Source organism: Magnolia sinica, chromosome 3 (genome assembly GCF_029962835.1).
Source record: "Magnolia sinica isolate HGM2019 chromosome 3, MsV1, whole genome shotgun sequence".
Taxonomy (NCBI): Eukaryota; Viridiplantae; Streptophyta; class Magnoliopsida; order Magnoliales; family Magnoliaceae; genus Magnolia; species Magnolia sinica.
Genome location: NC_080575.1, coordinates 46,892,160 through 46,914,081, shown reverse-complemented (window position 1 = coordinate 46,914,081; position 21,922 = coordinate 46,892,160). Strand labels below are relative to the sequence as shown.

The 21,922-nt window shown below is 41.0% G+C and overlaps 1 protein-coding gene across 1 annotated transcript in view; it reads left to right on the top strand.

Moving 5' to 3' along the window:
• LOC131239898 (peptidyl serine alpha-galactosyltransferase) overlaps positions 1-19,184 on the top strand; it is a 51,233-nt gene extending 32,049 nt beyond the window's left edge. Inside the window, exons 6-8 of the mRNA XM_058237807.1 lie at positions 11,712-11,876; positions 12,308-12,551; positions 18,030-19,184. Coding sequence (XP_058093790.1) covers positions 11,712-11,876; positions 12,308-12,551; positions 18,030-18,686 — 1,066 coding nt within the window. The 3' untranslated portion in view covers positions 18,687-19,184. The remainder of the gene's footprint in view (positions 1-11,711; positions 11,877-12,307; positions 12,552-18,029) is intronic.
• Positions 19,185-21,922: the final 2,738 nt, after the last annotated feature.

Sequence of the window (21,922 nt, the reverse complement as noted above, 5' to 3'; positions counted from 1 at the left end):
ACGTCTGATCACTGGCTGATAAAGCTCTCTATGCCTAAAGACAACTGGGGCCGAAACCTTTCAGGTTCGACCTCACCTGGCTGAAGATCGAAGGTTTCCCTCAGCTGATTAAAGGGTGGTGGGCAGGCTTCGAAGTAGATGGTTTCGCTAGGTTCAGAATTCTTCAAAAGCTTAAGCTCCTGAAAGTCAAGATCAATGACTGGAAAGCAACTTTCCTTCACGCTAGAGATCAGGAAACTGAGGCTATGATTTCTGAGCTTCAGGCGCTGGATGATGCTTCAGATGATGCTCCTCTGTTTGCTGATTTGTGGAATAGAAGGGCCCAGCTAATCCACAACTATTCTTTGAGGGTGAGCGAAGCTGAGACTTCGTGGAGACAGAAATCGCGTCATAAATGGATTGCAGAGGGGGACAAGAATACAAATTTTTTTCATATTATGGCCTCCATGCGTGTTAGAGTCAACAGGATCAATTGCTTGGAGATTGAGGGTGAGCAGACTGAAGGTCAGCAGTGCATTTCAGAAGAGGTTGTAGGGTATTTCAGCAAGTTATTCTGCAAAGAAGGCTGGCGCAGACAGAAACTTGATTTTCTTCCCTTCAATCAGATTTCTCCAGAAGAAGCGCTCGCCCTGGAAGCCAAATTCTCAGATGAGGAAGTCTTCGAAGCTGTTAAAGATACGGAAGGAGAAAAAGCCCCTGGCCCTGATGGATTCCCGGTGGCGTTTTTTCAGTTTTTTTTTATGGGATATGCTGCGAGGAGACATCATGGATTTCTTTTCTGAATTTTACGAAAGAGGCAGGCTATCTAAGGCTCTCGGAGTGTCCTTCATTGCTATCATTCCTAAAATCCAAGGTGCTGTCTCTCTAAAGGATTTCAGGCCAATAAGTTTGCTGGGTGGCCCTTATAAGATACTGGCTAAAGTCCTAGCGTCTAGGTTGAGAAAGGTCATGGGGAAGATTATATCAGAGAATCAAAGTGCATTCATCGCAGGAAGGCAGATCATTGATAGTGCTTTAATTCCGAACGAATGTCTTCACTCCATTCACAAATCCGGGTCCAAATCTCTGCTAGGCAAGCTTGATCTTGAAAAGGCTTATGATCATGTCGATTGGGAATTCCTTCAATACATGCTTTAGCGGATGGGTTTTGGGGCTAAATGGTGTCTTTGGATTAAGGAATGTGTTAGCTCTGCCCAAGGTATCCCGTATCGGTATCGGTTGGCGTAACGGTGACCTCCAAAACCGATACGGATACGGGGGCGTAACGGTGATACGGGGGCGTAACGGCCCGTAACGGTGCAAAAATTTTTTTTTGTCAAAAAAATATGAAAAAATATGGATTAAATCCGGAATATTCTAAGCATTCCAAATATGCATTCATTTATAAATTGGAACATGTTTATGGTGGTGTAACGGTCCACTCTTTGGTGAGAAGTTGTATCGGACTATCTGATGAATTTATGAACCAGATAACCTGAATTTGACTACAAAATTCATATATTTAATTTTCTAACTATCTACTATCAATGATAGATATATTAGAATGAATGTAATATGAAAATATCTTACATTTAGGTGTTTGCAATTATTTTTGAGGGCCAAAATTCATGCGTAAATAGAAAAAAATGTATAAAAAAAATATAAAATGGCACCCCAAATATGTAAAATGCACATTAACATGTTCTACTATGATTAACACATCATATGACATCATTAAAACAGCAAAAGAATTATTAAAAAATGATTTTTCGAATTTTCAAAAAAAGGGCCGAAATAAATGCGTAAATAGAAAAAAATATTTAAAAAATATAAAATGGCACCCCAAATATGTAAATTGCACATTAACATGTTCTACTATGATTAACACATCATATGACATCATTAAAACAGCAAAAGAATCATTAAAAAATGATTTTTCGAATTTTCAAAAAAAGGGCCGAAATAAATGCGTAAATAGAAAAAAATATTTAAAAAATATAAAATGGCACCCCAAATCTGTAAAATGCACATTAACATGTTCTACTATGATTAACACATCATATGATGTCATTAAAACAGCAAAAGAATCATTAAAAATTGATTTCGAATTTTCAAAAAAAGGGCCTAAATAAATGCGTAAATAGAAAAAAATATTAAAAATATATAAAATGGCACCCCAAATCTGTAAAATGCACATTAACATGTTCTACTATGATTAACACATCATATGATGTCATTAAAACAGCAAAAGAATCATTAAAAAATGATTTTTCGAATTTTCAAAAAAGGGCCAAAATAAATGCGTAAATAGAAAAAAATATAAAAAAAATATAAAATGGCACCCCAAATCTGTAAAATGCACATTAACATGTTCTACTATGATTAACACATCATATGATGTCATTAAAACAGCAAAAGAATCATTAAAAAATGATTTTTCGAATTTTCAAAAAAAGGGCCAAAATAAATGCGTAAATAGAAAAATATTAAAATATAAAATGGCACCCCAAATCTGTAAAATGCACATTAACATGTTCTACTATGATTAACACATCAAATGGCATGATTAAAACAGCAAAACAACCATTAAAATTTGATTTTTCGAATTTTAAAAAAGGGGCCAAAATTCATGCGTAAATAGAAAAAATATTAAAAAATTATTAAATGGCACCCCAAATCTGTAAATGTACATTAACATGTTCTACTATGATTAACACATCATATGACATGATTAAAACAGCAAACATATTAAAAAGTGGCTATAGATTTCTTTTCTGAATTTTACGAAAGAGGCAGGCTATCTAAGGCTCTCGGAGTGTCCTTCATTGCTATCATTCCTAAAATCCAAGGTGCTGTCTCTCTAAAGGATTTCAGGCCAATAAGTTTGCTGGGTGGCCCTTATAAGATACTGGCTAAAGTCCTAGCGTCTAGGTTGAGAAAGGTCGTGGGGAAGATTATATCAGAGAATCAAAGTGCATTCATCGCAGGAAGGCAGATCATTGATAGTGCTTTAATTCCGAACGAATGTCTTCACTCCATTCACAAATCCGGGTCCAAATCTCTGCTAGGCAAGCTTGATCTTGAAAAGGCTTATGATCATGTCGATTGGGAATTCCTTCAATACATGCTTTAGCGGATGGGTTTTGGGGCTAAATGGTGTCTTTGGATTAAGGAATGTGTTAGCTCTGCCATGTTCTCGGTCGTTCTCAATGGGTCCCCCAAAGGCTTCTTTTGGAGCTCAAGGGGGCTGCGGCAAGGGGACCCTTTATATTCCTTCCTTTTCCTTATAGTCAGGGAGGCCCTCTCTAGAATGCTGAAAAGAGGTTAAGAAGCTGGTATCATAGGAGGGTGTGCAATCGGAGGGATGGACGCTCCAATCTCTCATGTCCAATTTACGGATGATACCCTCCTTTTCTGTGAAGCTAATCAGTCTAAAATCAACAATCTGCGCATGGTAATTTGGTGCTTCGAGGCAGTATCGGGTCTTAAAGTCAACCTCTCCAAGTCCAAAATGTTTGGTGTTAACATGTAAGAAGTTGAGACCTCTTTTTTTTGCAGGCTCCTTCGATTGTCTGACTGGTAACCTTCTGACTACCTTTGTTGGTCTTCCGTTATGCTTAGGAAAGCCTCCTAAGTCTTTGTGGGACAAAGTTATCGATAGATTTGAACATTTCCTAGCTAGATGGAAGTGCAAGTACTTATCTTTGGGGGGCCGTCTCACCATGGTCAAAGCGGTCATCTCTAACTTGCCCTTGTACTTCATGTTTTTGTTCAAATGTCCGAATGTCATCTTGGGCAAGCTCGAAAAACTCAGATGGGACTTCCTTTGGCATGGTAAGGAAGACAGGAAGAAATTTCACTTGGTGAATTGGAAGACGGTATGTCAGAATGTGCACAAGGGTGGCGCAGGTGTCAGGGACCTCAGAAGCATGAACCGAGCCCTATTAGGAAAGTGGATATGGAGGCTTGGAAATGAACCGGATACTCTTTGGAATCGTTTAATTAAGAGTAAATATGGTCAGTCTATAGGGGGTGGTGGACGAGAGACAGTTCAGTGTATAGGGCCTCAGCCCTATGGAAAGATATCTTAGGCATGAAGAGGGAGATTCAACAAGGCATTCGATTCTCCATCGGCAATGGAGACTAAATTCAGTTTTGGGAAGATGTGTGGGTAGGGGATCAACCCCTTAAATGTGCTTTCCCAAACATCTATCGTCTAGCTCCAAACAGATACATATCGGTGGCTGACAGTTATGATATTCATGGTAATGATATTGTGTGGAACCCTCCCATAAGAAGAAATCTCCAAGATTGGGAGATTGAAGAGTATGCGGCTCTCCTTTTGTGCATTAGCAATGGTAAACCTAACTAGGTAGACATTGACAGGTTGGTGTGGATTCCAGACAAATCGGGTCTTTTCTCGGTTAAATCTATTTATAACTTTACCATCAGGATCACTCAGGTGACAGAAGAAGTGTGGACTGATAAGCTGTGGAAATACAAGATCCCCCCAAAGATTGCGGTTTTTGCGTGGCTGGTAGGTAAGGGCAAAGTGTTGATGATAGATAATTTGAGGAAAAAATGTATGATTCTTCCCAACATTTGCCTTTGCTGCATGGAGGATGCAGAATCTGTCAATCACCTGTTTATTCACTGTCCTCTTATAGGCCATATTTGGTCTTGTATTTTTTCCTGGTTTCAACTGTCTTGGGTTCTTCCCAATTCGACGGGTCGGCTGCTTAAGGCCTGGCATGGCGCTTCCTTTGGAAAGCAGAATTCTATTATTTGGAGATTATCTCTTGTGGCTATTTAGTGGGCGGTGTGGGAAGAGAGGAATGGGAGATGTTTTAGAGGGGAATCTAAAGGGCGGGATTCCATTGTGCAAAGGGTTCAGTTTTATATTTTCGAATGGGCTTCTATTGTTATCCCTCTAAAAGATTGTAATGTGCTTTTGTGTGGAGCTAACTGACTCGCTATCTCAGCGGGTTGGTTGTTCCCTTGTTTTCCTTTTAATGAAAGTCTCTATTATCTCCCAGCTAATCCACAACTATTCTTTGAGGGTGAGCGAAGCTGAGACTTCGTGGAGACAGAAATCGCGTCATAAATGGATTGCAGAGGGGGACAAGAATACAAATTTTTTTCATATTATGGCCTCCATGCGTGTTAGAGTCAACAGGATCAATTGCTTGGAGATTGAGGGTGAGCAGACTGAAGGTCAGCAGTGCATTTCAGAAGAGGTTGTAGGGTATTTCAGCAAGTTATTCTGCAAAGAAGGCTGGCGCAGACAGAAACTTGATTTTCTTCCCTTCAATCAGATTTCTCCAGAAGAAGCGCTCGCCCTGGAAGCCAAATTCTCAGATGAGGAAGTCTTCGAAGCTGTTAAAGATACGGAAGGAGAAAAAGCCCCTGGCCCTGATGGATTCCCGGTGGCGTTTTTTCAGTTTTTTTTTATGGGATATGCTGCGAGGAGACATCATGGATTTCTTTTCTGAATTTTACGAAAGAGGCAGGCTATCTAAGGCTCTCGGAGTGTCCTTCATTGCTATCATTCCTAAAATCCAAGGTGCTGTCTCTCTAAAGGATTTCAGGCCAATAAGTTTGCTGGGTGGCCCTTATAAGATACTGGCTAAAGTCCTAGCGTCTAGGTTGAGAAAGGTCATGGGGAAGATTATATCAGAGAATCAAAGTGCATTCATCGCAGGAAGGCAGATCATTGATAGTGCTTTAATTCCGAACGAATGTCTTCACTCCATTCACAAATCCGGGTCCAAATCTCTGCTAGGCAAGCTTGATCTTGAAAAGGCTTATGATCATGTCGATTGGGAATTCCTTCAATACATGCTTTAGCGGATGGGTTTTGGGGCTAAATGGTGTCTTTGGATTAAGGAATGTGTTAGCTCTGCCATGTTCTCGGTCGTTCTCAATGGGTCCCCCAAAGGCTTCTTTTGGAGCTCAAGGGGGCTGCGGCAAGGGGACCCTTTATATTCCTTCCTTTTCCTTATAGTCAGGGAGGCCCTCTCTAGAATGCTGAAAAGAGGTTAAGAAGCTGGTATCATAGGAGGGTGTGCAATCGGAGGGATGGACGCTCCAATCTCTCATGTCCAATTTACGGATGATACCCTCCTTTTCTGTGAAGCTAATCAGTCTAAAATCAACAATCTGCGCATGGTAATTTGGTGCTTCGAGGCAGTATCGGGTCTCAAAGTCAACCTCTCCAAGTCCAAAATGTTTGGTGTTAACATGTAAGAAGTTGAGACCTCTTTTTTTTGCAGGCTCCTTCGATTGTCTGACTGGTAACCTTCTGACTACCTTTGTTGGTCTTCCGTTATGCTTAGGAAAGCCTCCTAAGTCTTTGTGGGACAAAGTTATCGATAGATTTGAACATTTCCTAGCTAGATGGAAGTGCAAGTACTTATCTTTGGGGGGCCGTCTCACCATGGTCAAAGCGGTCATCTCTAACTTGCCCTTGTACTTCATGTTTTTGTTCAAATGTCCGAATGTCATCTTGGGCAAGCTCGAAAAACTCAGATGGGACTTCCTTTGGCATGGTAAGGAAGACAGGAAGAAATTTCACTTGGTGAATTGGAAGACGGTATGTCAGAATGTGCACAAGGGTGGCGCAGGTGTCAGGGACCTCAGAAGCATGAACCGAGCCCTATTAGGAAAGTGGATATGGAGGCTTGGAAATGAACCGGATACTCTTTGGAATCGTTTAATTAAGAGTAAATATGGTCAGTCTATAGGGGGTGGTGGACGAGAGACAGTTCAGTGTATAGGGCCTCAGCCCTATGGAAAGATATCTTAGGCATGAAGAGGGAGATTCAACAAGGCATTCGATTCTCCATCGGCAATGGAGACTAAATTCAGTTTTGGGAAGATGTGTGGGTAGGGGATCAACCCCTTAAATGTGCTTTCCCAAACATCTATCGTCTAGCTCCAAACAGATACATATCGGTGGCTGACAGTTATGATATTCATGGTAATGATATTGTGTGGAACCCTCCCATAAGAAGAAATCTCCAAGATTGGGAGATTGAAGAGTATGCGGCTCTCCTTTTGTGCATTAGCAATGGTAAACCTAACTAGGTAGACATTGACAGGTTGGTGTGGATTCCAGACAAATCGGGTCTTTTCTCGGTTAAATCTATTTATAACTTTACCATCAGGATCACTCAGGTGACAGAAGAAGTGTGGACTGATAAGCTGTGGAAATACAAGATCCCCCCAAAGATTGCGGTTTTTGCGTGGCTGGTAGGTAAGGGCAAAGTGTTGATGATAGATAATTTGAGGAAAAAATGTATGATTCTTCCCAACATTTGCCTTTGCTGCATGGAGGATGCAGAATCTGTCAATCACCTGTTTATTCACTGTCCTCTTATAGGCCATATTTGGTCTTGTATTTTTTCCTGGTTTCAACTGTCTTGGGTTCTTCCCAATTCGACGGGTCGGCTGCTTAAGGCCTGGCATGGCGCTTCCTTTGGAAAGCAGAATTCTATTATTTGGAGATTATCTCTTGTGGCTATTTAGTGGGCGGTGTGGGAAGAGAGGAATGGGAGATGTTTTAGAGGGGAATCTAAAGGGCGGGATTCCATTGTGCAAAGGGTTCAGTTTTATATTTTCGAATGGGCTTCTATTGTTATCCCTCTAAAAGATTGTAATGTGCTTTTGTGTGGAGCTAACTGACTCGCTATCTCAGCGGGTTGGTTGTTCCCTTGTTTTCCTTTTAATGAAAGTCTCTATTATCTCTCAAAAAAAAAAAAAAAAACTTGAGACGTTCAGGCAGGGGACATGGACACCAGTGTGAATACGACCAATGACCAAATCAAAACACTTGTAACCCTTTTGTGTGTGTGAGCAGTTGAAGAAAATACACATAGTGGCACATGTGTTTAGTTTATCTGCAGACTATTTTTTTGGACAAAGGCTGTGCAACCAAACACATAAACGGGTAGAGGTAACGATGAAGTATTGGGAAACAAGATAGAAAAAGGTTTTTGACCATGAAGTATGGTTGATGGCTGCCTATTAATCAAATGACAAGCTGTAAAGACTGTATAACTACAGAAACATTTGGGAACGTTCATGTGAGTTAAGGGAGATCTAGTTGCCTTAAGAAGATGACGGTTTTTTCTTTCTACAACTCCATTTTTTTGCGGTGTGTAGGCACATAAGGTTTGATGGGTAATACCGGCTTAGGTAAGGTATTCTTGAAATGAATTGGACAAATACTCTAATGCATTATCATATCAAGAAATTGAATTTCTTTATTGAATTGATTCTTAACCTCAGTATTAAAGGACATTGAATCTCTTTATTGAATTGATTCTTAACCTTAGCATTAAAGGACTTAAACATATCAAACACTTTTCATCTATCACGCATTATAAACACCCATGTCATATGAGAAAAGTCATCAATAAATATAACAAAGTATCGAAAGTTATGTAAGCTAGGTACCCAAATGGGCTGAGGCAATGAAAAAGGTGTGTGATTATGGTTAATAAGCTGAGGCACGCAAGTAGACTGACAATGTTTAGCTAACTAACAGGCCTCATAATTTATTGAAGTCACATTGGATACTGAAGGAATTAGTTTTTTAAGAGACTCAAGGATAACTAAACCGATCATGCCATTGTAGAGAAGTGACACACTGAGAACTGCTCTAATGCTTGCTGGTTCAGGATAGTAGAAGCCACGTAACTCACACCCCCCATCAATCATCGCCTTTGTCCTAAGGTCCTGAAATACACAATGAGACGGATAAAAGGTTATCAAATAATTTAAAAGCTTGGTTAATTGACTCACAGAGATTAGACTGAGGGGAAACTTTGGAACATAAAGGACAGATGGTAAGGCTATATTTGTACTTGGTGAGACAACTCATTTTCCAATGATGGCAAACAAGGAGCCATCAACAAATGGAACAAGAGGGCATTGAACTGAGATGTTGATTGTGGAAAAGATTTAGACTACCTATCATGTGGTTGGTGACTCCAGAATCAATCACCTAAAGGTGATGAACCAGAGGATGCAGCTAAAGCATTACCTGAGTTGGCTAGAGAGGTTGAGGGAGGGGAAGAGATTCAACAGTAGTGTTCCTATTGAGGAACCTCTCGAGATCAGTGCAAGAGATCACCACTGAATCATTTGTGCCTGAAGAACTTTCACCAGTTGAAGTCATAAAAGACTCTCCATATACCCGACAGGACTTGCATGAGGAGATGAGTGGGTACCACCCTTTCTAAGAAAATCCTAAAATTTATCAACTGTATGATTTGCCTTCTTACAATAGACACAAAAGCGTTGCTACCCACTAGTATTCCCATGCTCTCTCCCTCTTGTACGGCCACCACTCCGTCCTGCACAGCCACTGCACAGCCACAGTGTGCATTGCTGCCCCCATTTGGGATAGGTGTTGCGTTGTCACTAGATGAAGGCAACATATATGAGGAGGAAGGAGCTGACACTTGCAACACTCTTAAGCAAAAATATTGGATAGAGGATCGCTTCATGGAAGTTGGGCCTTAACCGGGTCCAGATATGGGCAAACTGTTGCAAGGAAAAGTGTAACTCCAATTTCTTCCCATCGACACTATTGTTGAGCAACGTCGGTGGTAAACGGATGATTAAGCTTCCATTCATCAAATAACCCTCTAAAGTGAAGACAATGTTCATGAAAATTCTCTCCCTGTTTCATGGTTTGAAACTCCATGAAGGTATCATATGGGTGTTGTATGTCCCTCTCATTTAGTATGACCATTGGAGAGAACTGAAATTTCCTTTGCACTATCACCATACATAACATTATAATAAAGCCAACTCATGACTTGAGAATCGTCTTCTTTCCATTGAGATTAGGTGTTAGAGTCCTGTGGGCCCAGCATCAGTCAAATGCTACAATTTTCACTTCGATGTAAGAAATATTCTGACAGACCAAGCCTATTGCAGATAAATCTCGACCCCCCCAAAAAAAATCAGGAAATTTGTTGAGTGTCTATTCAGGTTTCCGGCTTGGAATCCATAAATTACTCTAGGCACAATGGATTCAAACAACCAGAGCAGCAAAACACAATATTTCAGTAGCAAACCCCAACTTGTCTCCAAATATAGAAGGATAGTCACACTGGTTGAAGGGAATGATCAATAGACAGCGTGCAATAGCCACATCAAACACAGATCAAAGCAAGATGGCCGCAATGTTCAGCTGCAATCAACAAGGGCTGTCTGGCAACAATATGATAAACGTTAACAATAGGAGTGTCAAATAGAAAATATGATGAACGTCCAGGAATCATAGATGCTGATCAAATATCATTCAGCAAATATCATTCAGATACCATTCAGCACATATCAGATGCTGATGAAGCAGCATCAACAACAGCGTCACACGCTGGTCACAGAGATGCAGATATCCAATGCTGATCAAGTAGCGTCAACAACACTGTGTCACAGGCTAGTCACAGAGGGACACACCAGCAACAGAAATCAGGCAACAAAGAGATCAATGACCCACTGAACCCAGTGTTGATTAATCTCTATACATGATTGGCCCGATCACAAAGACACGGCGTCTTTACTGCATCATATATATCAGAACCCATTTGGTTCTGAAATGAAAGGGAAAGAAATGAAGCTCCCTTACCCGATAGGAAGGGAGGGACATGCCTTCCAATAGCAGAATTGGATCTTTTCCACTCTTTGATAAGGTGAGCCGAGAGAGAGAGGGAGGGAAAACGCACAATAAATCAATTGAACTCACAAGAAAGAAGAAAATTCTCTGAAGCCTTCAAAATCCAGTGATAACATGAAAACCAGTCCAAGCATGACCATAAAGAGTATTTAAGGCTCTATAAATAAGTCTTAACTCTAAAACCCTACCTAATCTTAGACCTTAATTTATTCTAATCTCTGCTGTCGGTTTCCATATTGAGAAAAAAAAAACTCTAAATTGACCCTGACTAAAAGTACTATATTACTACTGTAGAATTGTTATTTTAACATGCACTCTCAAACGTCACATAGCACCACTTTTTGCAATAAAGGGTTATGTCCCTCCACCATTCACGTGATTAGCTGAGCCTGCCCTTGGCCCTTCACATGGTTTGTGATTCTCTCTCTCTCTCTCTCTCTCTCTCTCTCTTTAATTTTTTTATTTTTTAAAACCAACTTTTATTAATTGGGATAAGGCTGTGATTATGATGATGTTGATGATTGGTAATCTGGGCTAGGACCCAAGACCTCAATGTTGAAACACACCCCGTTTACTATTTGGTTATGATTAGTCCCTGGGGCTGCATCAGCTTCACAACTTTTTTCTGTTAAGGCCAACCCGAGCCTTGCCTCCACACCCATTTATGGCTGTTGCTGGCCAACCTAAGGCCCGGCTGGGGGCTGAGATTCTCAGGCCTGATTGATGAATGGATTGCTCTTCGGTTGTCCCCAGCCTGAAACCAGCCCATTACCACACCCTCGTTTTCTTTTTTTCTTCTCTTGTAGTATCATCACTTCTTTACATTATTATTCTCCATAATTCTCTCATGTATTCAAATGTCTTCATCACTAAATAAAAGTATATGAAATTATTGCATGAAAAAAGACTTAACTGATCTTGATTCATTAAAGAACACTTACTTTCTCCGGATCTCTTTGATCATTCTCAAAGATCTGTTGGCCTGATTTTGTAGATTAATGTTTCTGACTATAAACCATGTTTCTTCTTTGTGCCTTTTCAGGTACCCGGCTATTAATAAACCAGCCGCTGTTCTTCATTGGCTTAATCATGTGGAGACTGACGCTGAGTTTATAGTAATTCTGGATGCAGACATGATTCTCAGAGGCCCTATTACACCATGGGAGTTCAAAGCAGAACGTGGCCGTCCAGTTTCGACTCCCTATGAGTAAGACAATAGGACATTCTGGAGGGTAGATTTGGGTGTTCCCGGTTCCCAAGCCGGACTCAATGCATCGAATCTGAATAGTGGTCATGATGCCTTCCCAGTCTTATCTCACTTGTGATTTGGGACAAAATTTTCTAGAAGATAAAAGCCAGCTTAATATGGTTGCCATTTTCCAGGCTGCTTGATGGAGGCCAAAATGTGTGTAAATCCACATGCATAAAGGCCCGGCCCAAGAGGAGAAACTAAATGATTGGGTTCTCCATGATGGGTTTTCGGCCCACCCTGGCCTGCATCACTACCCAAAGACACCAAGCGTCCTATCTATCTTAGCAAGTCCATTTGATCACAAGTGTGGTGCACTGAAACATGCCCTAATTATTAATTGCTGTTAAATCTCTATGAATCCCTGACTTGTTCTTTCTGCATGCTAGTTACCTTATTGGTTGCGATAATGAGCTTGCCAAGATTCATACACGCAACCCTGAAGCTTGTGACAAGGTTGGTGGTGTAATAATCATGCACATTGATGATCTGCGGAAGTTTGCATTACTGTGGCTGCACAAAACAGAGGAGGTCCGAGCTGACAAAGCTCACTATGCAACTAATTTTACTGGAGATATTTACGGGAGTGGCTGGATTAGTGAGATGTATGGCTACTCATTTGGTGCAGCAGAGGTATGTGCCATGTGGGTTGTTGTCATCCATTATTGCTTATCAAAGTCAAATCCATGAATCAATTTCTATGTGTGCATGCAAAGACATGCTTGTGCATCTACATGTGTCCATGTGCCGCTCAGATGCAGGCACCCCCATGTGCACTTTATATGTTTAAACATACCTCGTGCCCATAAATCCATAGTCACATATGCATACTTACATGTACTCAATTTTTCTTGGAAAAAAGCACATGCTGATGCACCCAGGTGGATTCATTCACGCACGTGTGCATGCTTGATTTCCACATTTTCTTGGTTTCACATTGGCATAGGTATTGTTATCATGAACTTTGGGATTTTTTTAACCTTTTCAGATATTGGTTTTCTCAGGCAAATGTTTAATGAATCTCCTTAAAAGTGGCCGCTTCTTTCCTTTTTTTTTTTTTTTTTTCCTTTTCTTCAAGTTTCGCTGTCTCCCTTGTTTGTGAGTTTCCATAGCTTTCTAAGGGGCTGTTTGGATGCAAGTAGAATCATGTACTGCACTTGCTAGCAACATCAGCTTGCACATGATTTGCCGAGCACCCTTCTGCACATGAGAAAAATGAGGACAAGTAGAGCCAATATGACCATTACTCAAGTATAGGCTATCCTTTTTCAAAAGTTTGGGTTGACTAATACATGCTAAAAGTATTTTATGGTGCATGTAGGAACATAATGTTCCATGCGCATGCATCAAATGTGCCAAATGCTCTACATGTACAACCATCTATATTTAACTACCAACATGTGCCATATGTACCACCATCAATCCTCAAGTGCATCACATGTGCTACTTGTGTCAATCAATGTGCACATGTAGTAGAAAGTGGTGAGGGAGAGAGAGAGAGAAGAAGAGAAGTTCGAGGCAACAAGTGACTGTTGTGTGTTGTGGCCTAAAAGACTAATACACACACATATTGACTTGAGCAAAACTTGCATATAGTGCTCCATAGAAGTACATGGATAACACACACAATAACATATATTTTCCTACACAATAACAAGCTGGAGAATAAATACTGATCGTGCCAAGCTTGGAACACATACGAAAAAGATAATATTGATTAGCTTGGGTGACAACTTCCCCTCAAACACAACATGGTGGCATACACGATCGTCAATTGCTACTTGTTTGTTGACTGAGCTCTCATTGTCCATTGAATCTTCTCTTCATATAGAAGGCCATCACCAAACTCAGCAACCAAGTCACCAAATTGCCTTTCATATGCAAAATCTTCTCAAAGACACATGCAACACTCCACAATAAGTGAGTGAACTAAACTCAAAATGGTTGAGAGGGCGACTGCACCCACAACGACATGTGAAGACACACGATACCATGCAACATGTGAGTGACTAACACCCACAAATGATAACAAATGCCTAAATTGGGGGGGGGGGGGGTAATATAATTCCTCCATGTCAAGTTGGATCGAGCATTACATCAAACGGTTTGTGTGCATAGTACTTCTAAACATGGAAGGGGAACATCAATTACACAATCACCATCTTCAACACGAATCCACACCTCATTTCACAGTCTGACAACATCAGAACATGAAGACAATGAAATTTCAGCAAAAGGACCCAAAACAAGGGTTGTACGACCCCATTTCTTCTATATATATATATATATATATAGTGCCTCCAAATCTCAACAAATTTTCACAATTCTTATTTTTGGTGATTGTTAATGATCAACTACACCTAATCCATGTGACAAATCTTCTCCCAAATAGCTCAAAAACGCAGCAAAATCTTCTCAAAGACATGTGCAACACCACACAACGGGTGAGTGAACTACACTCCAACAGTTAAGAGGGGCTTACACCCACAACAACATGTGAAGACACGTGTGATACTATGCAACCAGTGTTTTGAATTGCTATGCTATGCAACGTGTAGCTTACACTATGTAGCGTAGCTTAGCCTTAACGCTACATAGCTCATGAAAATAGCTTAAGTGGCATGTAGCCTACACTACATGATTAATTTGCATAACCTACACGCCACATAGACCACGCTACGCGTTACGTAGTATTATTACATTTTTCCATTTTCAATAAAATTCTGTTAATCTTTTCAATGCTTTTAGTAAAATAATATTAGTAGTATTAAGTCAGTTTTGTTGCTCCTTTACCTTTATACTTTTTTTTTTTTGGCTCTTCGATTCTTTTTCTTGTCTTTAGTTTTTTTTTTTTTTTTTTTTCAAAAGCTATTTCATAGATTGGAGTAAAATGTACAAAGCAGATTCGGGCGGGCCCATAAAAAAAAGGGGAACAGGCCCGCCTATCATGTTCAAGAGAAAACGAAAGGACAACGGCTAGCCTTCCCTTAAGTTCCCTAGGCCAACTCTATCGAGGAAGAGGAGACTAGAAATGGTAGAGGGAAGTTCCGCCGGAGAATTGAAGAATCTGTTCGACTGGCCAGCACTACCCCTACGGGCTAGAGCATCAGCCACAACATTTGCCTCCCTAGGAGTATGGGATAGGACACCCTCCATGGTTAGCATGAGCGATTTAATCCTGGCCCACCAGTACCACAAGGCCCACGGAGGAGATGAAACTTGGAGCAGTGTCCCAATCATAAAGTTGGAGTCACTGGCCACCTCCACTTTAGAAAGACCGAAGGAGGCACAATGGGAAAGACCCTTCCAGATCGCCCGATCTCGGCCCGCGAGTTAGATCCGAAACCATACCTTGACGAGAAGGCAAAAAGGAGGTTCCCCGAGCTGTCTCTCCCCATACCCCCACCACCTAAGAGGCCTGGGTTACCCAAGGACAAGCCATCAACGTTTATTTTGACCCAGCCCCTTGACGGTCTAGCCCATTTAACAACATGGACCCTTTTCGCATCCGCAATGGCCCCACACATCCCTAATGTAGAAAGGGTAGTGGCGGAGGATCCGTTAACCACCTTTGGGTGGGGAAGGGAAGAATCGAGAAGATTAATCTAGAATTTGACCCTGCCAGTCACCTTGGCTACAATAATCAGGGAATCGTCAAAGCGTGTTGCATTTCTGGCCAACCGGATCTCCTAGAAAATGAAGTAGGGAGTGAGCTGCTTTAGGATTTGAAGATGGTCTGATGAGCCAGCTAACGACCACCATCTATTTGCCCTGCCGGATGCTGAGACGGGGGCCATGGAGTGGATGTTGAATAACATCTCGAAGATATCCCAAACCTTCCTGGCTATGATCCCGGAGGAGAAATGATGCATGACAATTAACCACTTGCTTTAAAAGCTTGAACTATTAGAGTATGGCAAATTAATCCCTTTATCTCATAGCCCAGGCCCCACATCGCGTAAGTTAGGACCTCGGCAGAACCCCCTTACGTGGGCCCCAAATCACACGGGCACCCACCCTGAGTGTGTCTCCGCATCTCACGGGCTACCCCACTCGAACCTGGTGTGAAATGCGCCTTAATCACCCCCGGTGAGGAGTCTCGAACACGAGACCTCCTCCATAGGCCGCACCCACCCCGAGTGTGCCCCTGCATCCCACAAGCGACCCCACTCGAGCCTGGTGTGCAAATGCCCCTGCATTAATCACCCCCAGTGAGGAGTCTCGAACACGAGACCTCCTGCTTTGATACCAATTTGAGGAGTCTCGAACACGAGACCTCCTGCTTTGATACCAATTTGATGCAGGACAATTAACCACTTGCTCTAAAAGCTCGAACTGTTAGAGTTTAGCGAATTAATAACTTTATCTCATAGCTCAAGCCCCACATCGCATGGGTTAGGACCTTGGCCAAACCCCCTTACATGGGCCCCAAATCACATGGGCTGCCCACCCCGAGTGTGTCCTCGCATCTCACAGGCTACCCTACTCGAGCCTGGTGTGAAATGCGCATTAATCACCCTCGCTGAGGAGTCTCAAACACGAGACCTCCTCCATAGGCCGCACCTACCCCGAGTGTGCCCCTGCATCCCACAAGCGACCCCACTCGAGCCTGGTGTGAAAATGCCCCTGCATTAAGAAAATGTGGTCAATAGATTCGACGCTGGGCATAGAGGGGAGGGGACAACAACTACACTTTGATGCTAAAGAGATACCTTTTGCTTGAGTTTTGACGTCCACCGGGATCGCGCCGTGGATGATTTTCCAAATATCATGAAATGTTGTTAAATTTCATTATTAACTTGTCTAATTTGGTGCAAAATATCATGAAATTGACGCGACCAATCACATCCTTGATTAAAAATCTAGAAGTATTGTGTAGCTTACGCGTCACGCTTCAGAGGGGTGAATGCTACGCTTCACGCTATTCGCTATTTAAGACACTGTATACAACATATGAATGAACTACACTGTAACCGATAACAAAGGCCTAATAAAGAAAGAAATGATGAAAGGAAAAGGAAAGCTACATTGCTTGTAGAAATCTCCCATGCCAAGTTGGGTCAAGCATTACATCAAATAGTTTTTATTCGCATTACCTCTAAGCATGGAAGGAAAACATCACTATCCTCGACATGAATCCACACCTCATTTCATATCCTCACAACGTTAGAATATGAAAACAAGTAAATTTCAGCAAAAAAATGAAAAACAAGGGTTGTATGGCATCCATTTCTCAGAAAAATAAAAATAAAAAATCATATCACCTAATTTGTGTGATAGATCTGCCCAAAATCCCCTAGAAAATCAATACAACAAGAAAGCCAAAATCTGGATTTTTAAAGACTTTTCTCTATTTTCATTGAAACACCACAAAAAACTTAATAAAAATTCTAGAAAAGCACCAGTATTCTTCTAAAATCATTTTCTTCCAAATTCCGTAATTTCTACTTTAAAGGGCTACCTGGCCATACCTTACTAATGTCATCCCTTCAGTCCGATTAAATCAGCAGTGGGCCTCACAATCATATACTGCGATCAGGTCCAAAACCAGATCTAATACCAAGTAGAAAGTGGTGAGATGGAGCTAGAGAAGGGAGAGAGAAGAGAAGTTTGGGGCAACAAGTTCAGTGTTGTGTGTTGTAGCCCAAAAGACTAACACAAACAAGAGGTTTTTTTTTCCTACACAGGCACCATAATGCTAAGCCTGTTAACAACCATCTTAAGTTCCCAACTTGTTCTACCACTCCATGTACCAAGTGCTTGACAAATGGGGTACAATACAAGTAGTCATGCATTGTATGACCTGCATTGCATGTATTTGCCAGCAAGTGGTGTACACGACTTTACGTGCATCTAAACAGCACCTCATCATGAAAGTTGCGCCATATTTTCCTGATAGAAATCTGATTAGATTTTCTCATAAGCTTCACTGTACACCTGCCCAATGAGATGCACAAATGAGTTGAATGTGAATGAAATTTCCTCCTTTTGTTGTCTGTTTGTTTAAATTAGATTATCCAGTGAATCATTTAATGCTGACATAATTTTCGTTCTTTCTTTTTTCTTTTTAAACTACGAGTAATGTTGATGTTCAATTCCCTCTTGATGCAGTTGAATCTGAGGCATTCTATAAACAGTGACATACTGATCTACCCAGGTTACATTCCTGGACCAGGAGTTGAACCCAGGGTCTTCCATTATGGATTAGAATTCAGTGTAGGAAACTGGAGTTTCGACAAAGCTAATTGGAGGAACACTGATGTGGTAAACACGTGCTGGGCCAAGTTTCAGGACCCACCTGATCCTTCATCAGTTGCTTCAACAGATGTAAACATCCAACGGAGGGACCAGCTAAGCATTGAATGCATGAAGACACTGAACAAGGCTCTCTATTTGCACCACAAAAGGAGGAACTGCCTTGACCCGAGTGCCCAAACCAACTCAAATGAAGGGATCAAGAGGGAAGTCGCATTGCCACAGAGTTTTGGGAGAACTGACGGAAGCTTCCGCAGAATAAGAAGGTTATCCCTGCCAGATTTTGCATCCCACTCATCGCTCCTAGATGCGAAGGACCAAGTCTTTAGTTCTTTAAGATTTTGGATGGTTGGCCTATGGGCTATCTCAGTATTGGGCTTCTTAGCTGTTATCTCAGTGGTACTATCGGGGCGTAAAGGGGATGGGCTGAGGAGCAAGCCTTATAGAAACAAACGGAGATCTTCTTCTGGATTTTCAGATACAAATACAAATTCTCAGCAATTTCAGGATTAGCATTTGTGTAGTGCTGAAATGGTTTCTAAACCTTACAAAAGCCTAGGAATCTGTTGCTTGTGTTGAGCGGATAATATTCCACAGAAGAAAACAACTATTTATCTGCACATTTGGTGCATGGAGAAAAAGGCAATATGGTCCAGACGGGTATCCTGAGCTCTTAGAGCACTGACGATAGGCAGAGATCTACAACATATGCTTGTTGATGTGCTTCCATATCCTGTTTGGGGGTCAGAAATCTTGATCAGATGGTTATTGTTTCCATGTGAGTCAGGTTCCTGGAAAGTATTCTTAAGAGAATTCCAGTTGACGTTTTACTTCCAAATGATCCAGTTCAATTTTGGGAACATGTCATGTTGTATTTGAGTTTCCTGTACTGTATTCTCATTGTACAGGGGCCTTGAGATTTGAGTTCCCTTTTGACGTTTTAAACTTTAGGTATAATCTCACATTTTCTTGTAAGAAATACCAGAGGCAAAGGGATGTTGATTCTGTCCATTGAATTTTGACCCTCTTTTGTGTACCATTTTCATCAATTTGAACCTCTATGTTGCAATATTCAGGGGGCGACTCTCCCAAATTTCAATGGATTGTGCTGCTCCTTTGTGCAGATCCAAAGCTCGAATGTCTATATGGGAAGCTCTGCCTTCCTGCAGCTCCAAAACTCAAATGTTTATGTGGGTGGCTCTGCTTAGATAGCTAATTCCAGGCTTAAGGTCAATTTGGAATAAGTTTTTTGCCAAGCAATGTTCATCTGCCTGTTTTGGTCTTGTTCAAAATGCATTTAATGTTGCAGTTAATAAGACTAGGGGCATGGCATGTGCAAGGTACATGGACGTCCGAGGAGAAGGGAGAGAGGTGGAGGACAAGATGGGGGTTATTGTAATGTCCCGAATTTGAGGGGTCCTTACTCTTGCTCGGGTGGTAGACTCTCAGGAGTTTCAACTCCCGGTCAAGGGTTTGAGTACCCATAGTGGTGAAATTCCACTAGCATGAGTGTGTGGGGTGTGCGTGCGTGTGTAAAATAAAAAGAAAAGTACACACTCGGTCTCCGACATTACAAGTGTTACTTTTATCTTTTAAAAGCGCAATTTAATATCAAATCAAAATGGCATCAAATCTAATTGTGAAGAACCAAGCAATGTATAAAGTCTGAAAATAAAGTGGGGCCACATCAATCAAAAACATATCCATACAGTCATCCAACCAAACAATGGAGTCTACTCAGCTAGGGACTTAATATATATGCCTAAGAATATACTAAATGTCTGTTAACCCTAAATAACTACTCCAATGACAATAGCGAAGTGGAAGCACGCTGGAACCAGGCTTGCTCATTAAAAAATTTGGAAGTAGGACACTTTCTCCACTAGGTCCATGTAAGTCTTATCTAAGATGGCAGCTTTAATGGCACCTACATCAATGACATGTAGGTGGTTTTTAAAACACCGTTCTCGAGAGGGAGTTACCACTCTCGTAAGTTGCTTATAATATCAACACAATCAAGTACATGCAATGATAGCACAACATAGCACACAATTTTATAATCTAGTTAATTAAATACATATATGTCATGATATGCGGATACATGTCTCGAGAAAGAACCAACAATGATATGACTCATCACTAAAATCACCTGCAAAATAATAGAACCGGCAATAATATGCCTCATCACCAATATTACCCGCAATGCACATAGAACCGATAGTAATGTGTCTCGCCACCAACATTACCTGCAAATGTCATGATATGCATGCTTTAACCAAATCTTTATTAATCCATTCACAAACAGTCGTATTAAGAAAGCTAGGATACCACAACTATATTACGAGTCAAATAAACAGGATCACGTGGCTTATCGCCCGTGTCCTATAATCTAAATTAGGATTCATCACCTAAATATGAAATATGAATAATCAATCCAAAGTTACAGGCTCGTCGCCCAAAGAATTAATCAACATAATAAGGGTTCGTTACCTGATATAAAATACGAATAATCAATCAAAAGGTATGGGCTTGTCACCCAAAGACTTAATCAATACGGTAAGGGCTCGTTATCCCAGACCAAAAAAGAGAATGGTAGACTCATCATCATCATTAATGCTCATTAAATACTATGGGGAGTTCATCACCTAGCATAGGCTGACAACTCAAACATAGTGTCCCATACCACCATGCTCGGCCCATGAGATTTAGTATATAGTATTGTATTTGATGTCTACTAGTGCGCAAGTTTTTCGGCCAAAAATAGTAAGCGTCCTATTTGGCTTCATCAAACCGTTCTCCGAATTTTTCTATGCTCTTTTCACGTTGGACGCAACTCCTAAAGCCCAACGGATGAAGAGTTATTATCAAACTAAAACTTACTATTTATAGTAAAAACGAAATTAAAATAGGGAAACGACTGTCAATCTGGCGGTGTTATCTGACGTAAAATATATGATTTTGGGGTAGAACGAGCTACTTTAGCCAAACAACCCAGCTATGCCGGGTTGCCTAAGCCGGATTTGTGAAATACTGCTAGATTGACGGTCGTTTCCCTATTTTAATTTTGTTTTTACTATAAATAGTAAGTTTTAGTTTGATTATAACTCTTCATTCGTTGGGCTTTAGGAGTTGCATCCAACGTGAAAAGATTTCGCAAATCTGGCTTGGGTAACCCGACATAGCTGGGTTGGTTGGCTAAAGTAGCTTGTTCTACCCCAAAATCATATATTTTACGTCTGATAACTTATTCCGGATTGTAAGATACGCCCGATTTATGGTCCGATGGTCTGGATCACTTCTGTCGTCGACCGGGCCTTTTCTGATCCATCTTGGCCATGTAACTGTCTGCGACCCGCTCTACATCAGTATTACACACTAACAATTGTAATTAGCCATTATAAATTATTGAAAATCATGCTATCTTAGATTCAACAAGATATATAGCAATAAACAAACAATTGAACAAACAAATATGGATGGAACCTATCCGGTGGACCAAAGGGAACTTCGACAAACCGGTATTGGGTGTAAAAGAACAGGTGTAGCCTTGATTATTGTTGGTTGACCAAATAAGCCTACGATGGTCATTCAAAAGATAGACATACCACTATTCAAACAATTTTTCAGAGCTTAATCAACAGCAATCCAGATATATATTATCACGCACATAGTCATAAGCAAATATCAGTCCAATATAACGTTATGATAAGTCAATTGAGTTTATTCACAAACACTTAACCATCAGTCTA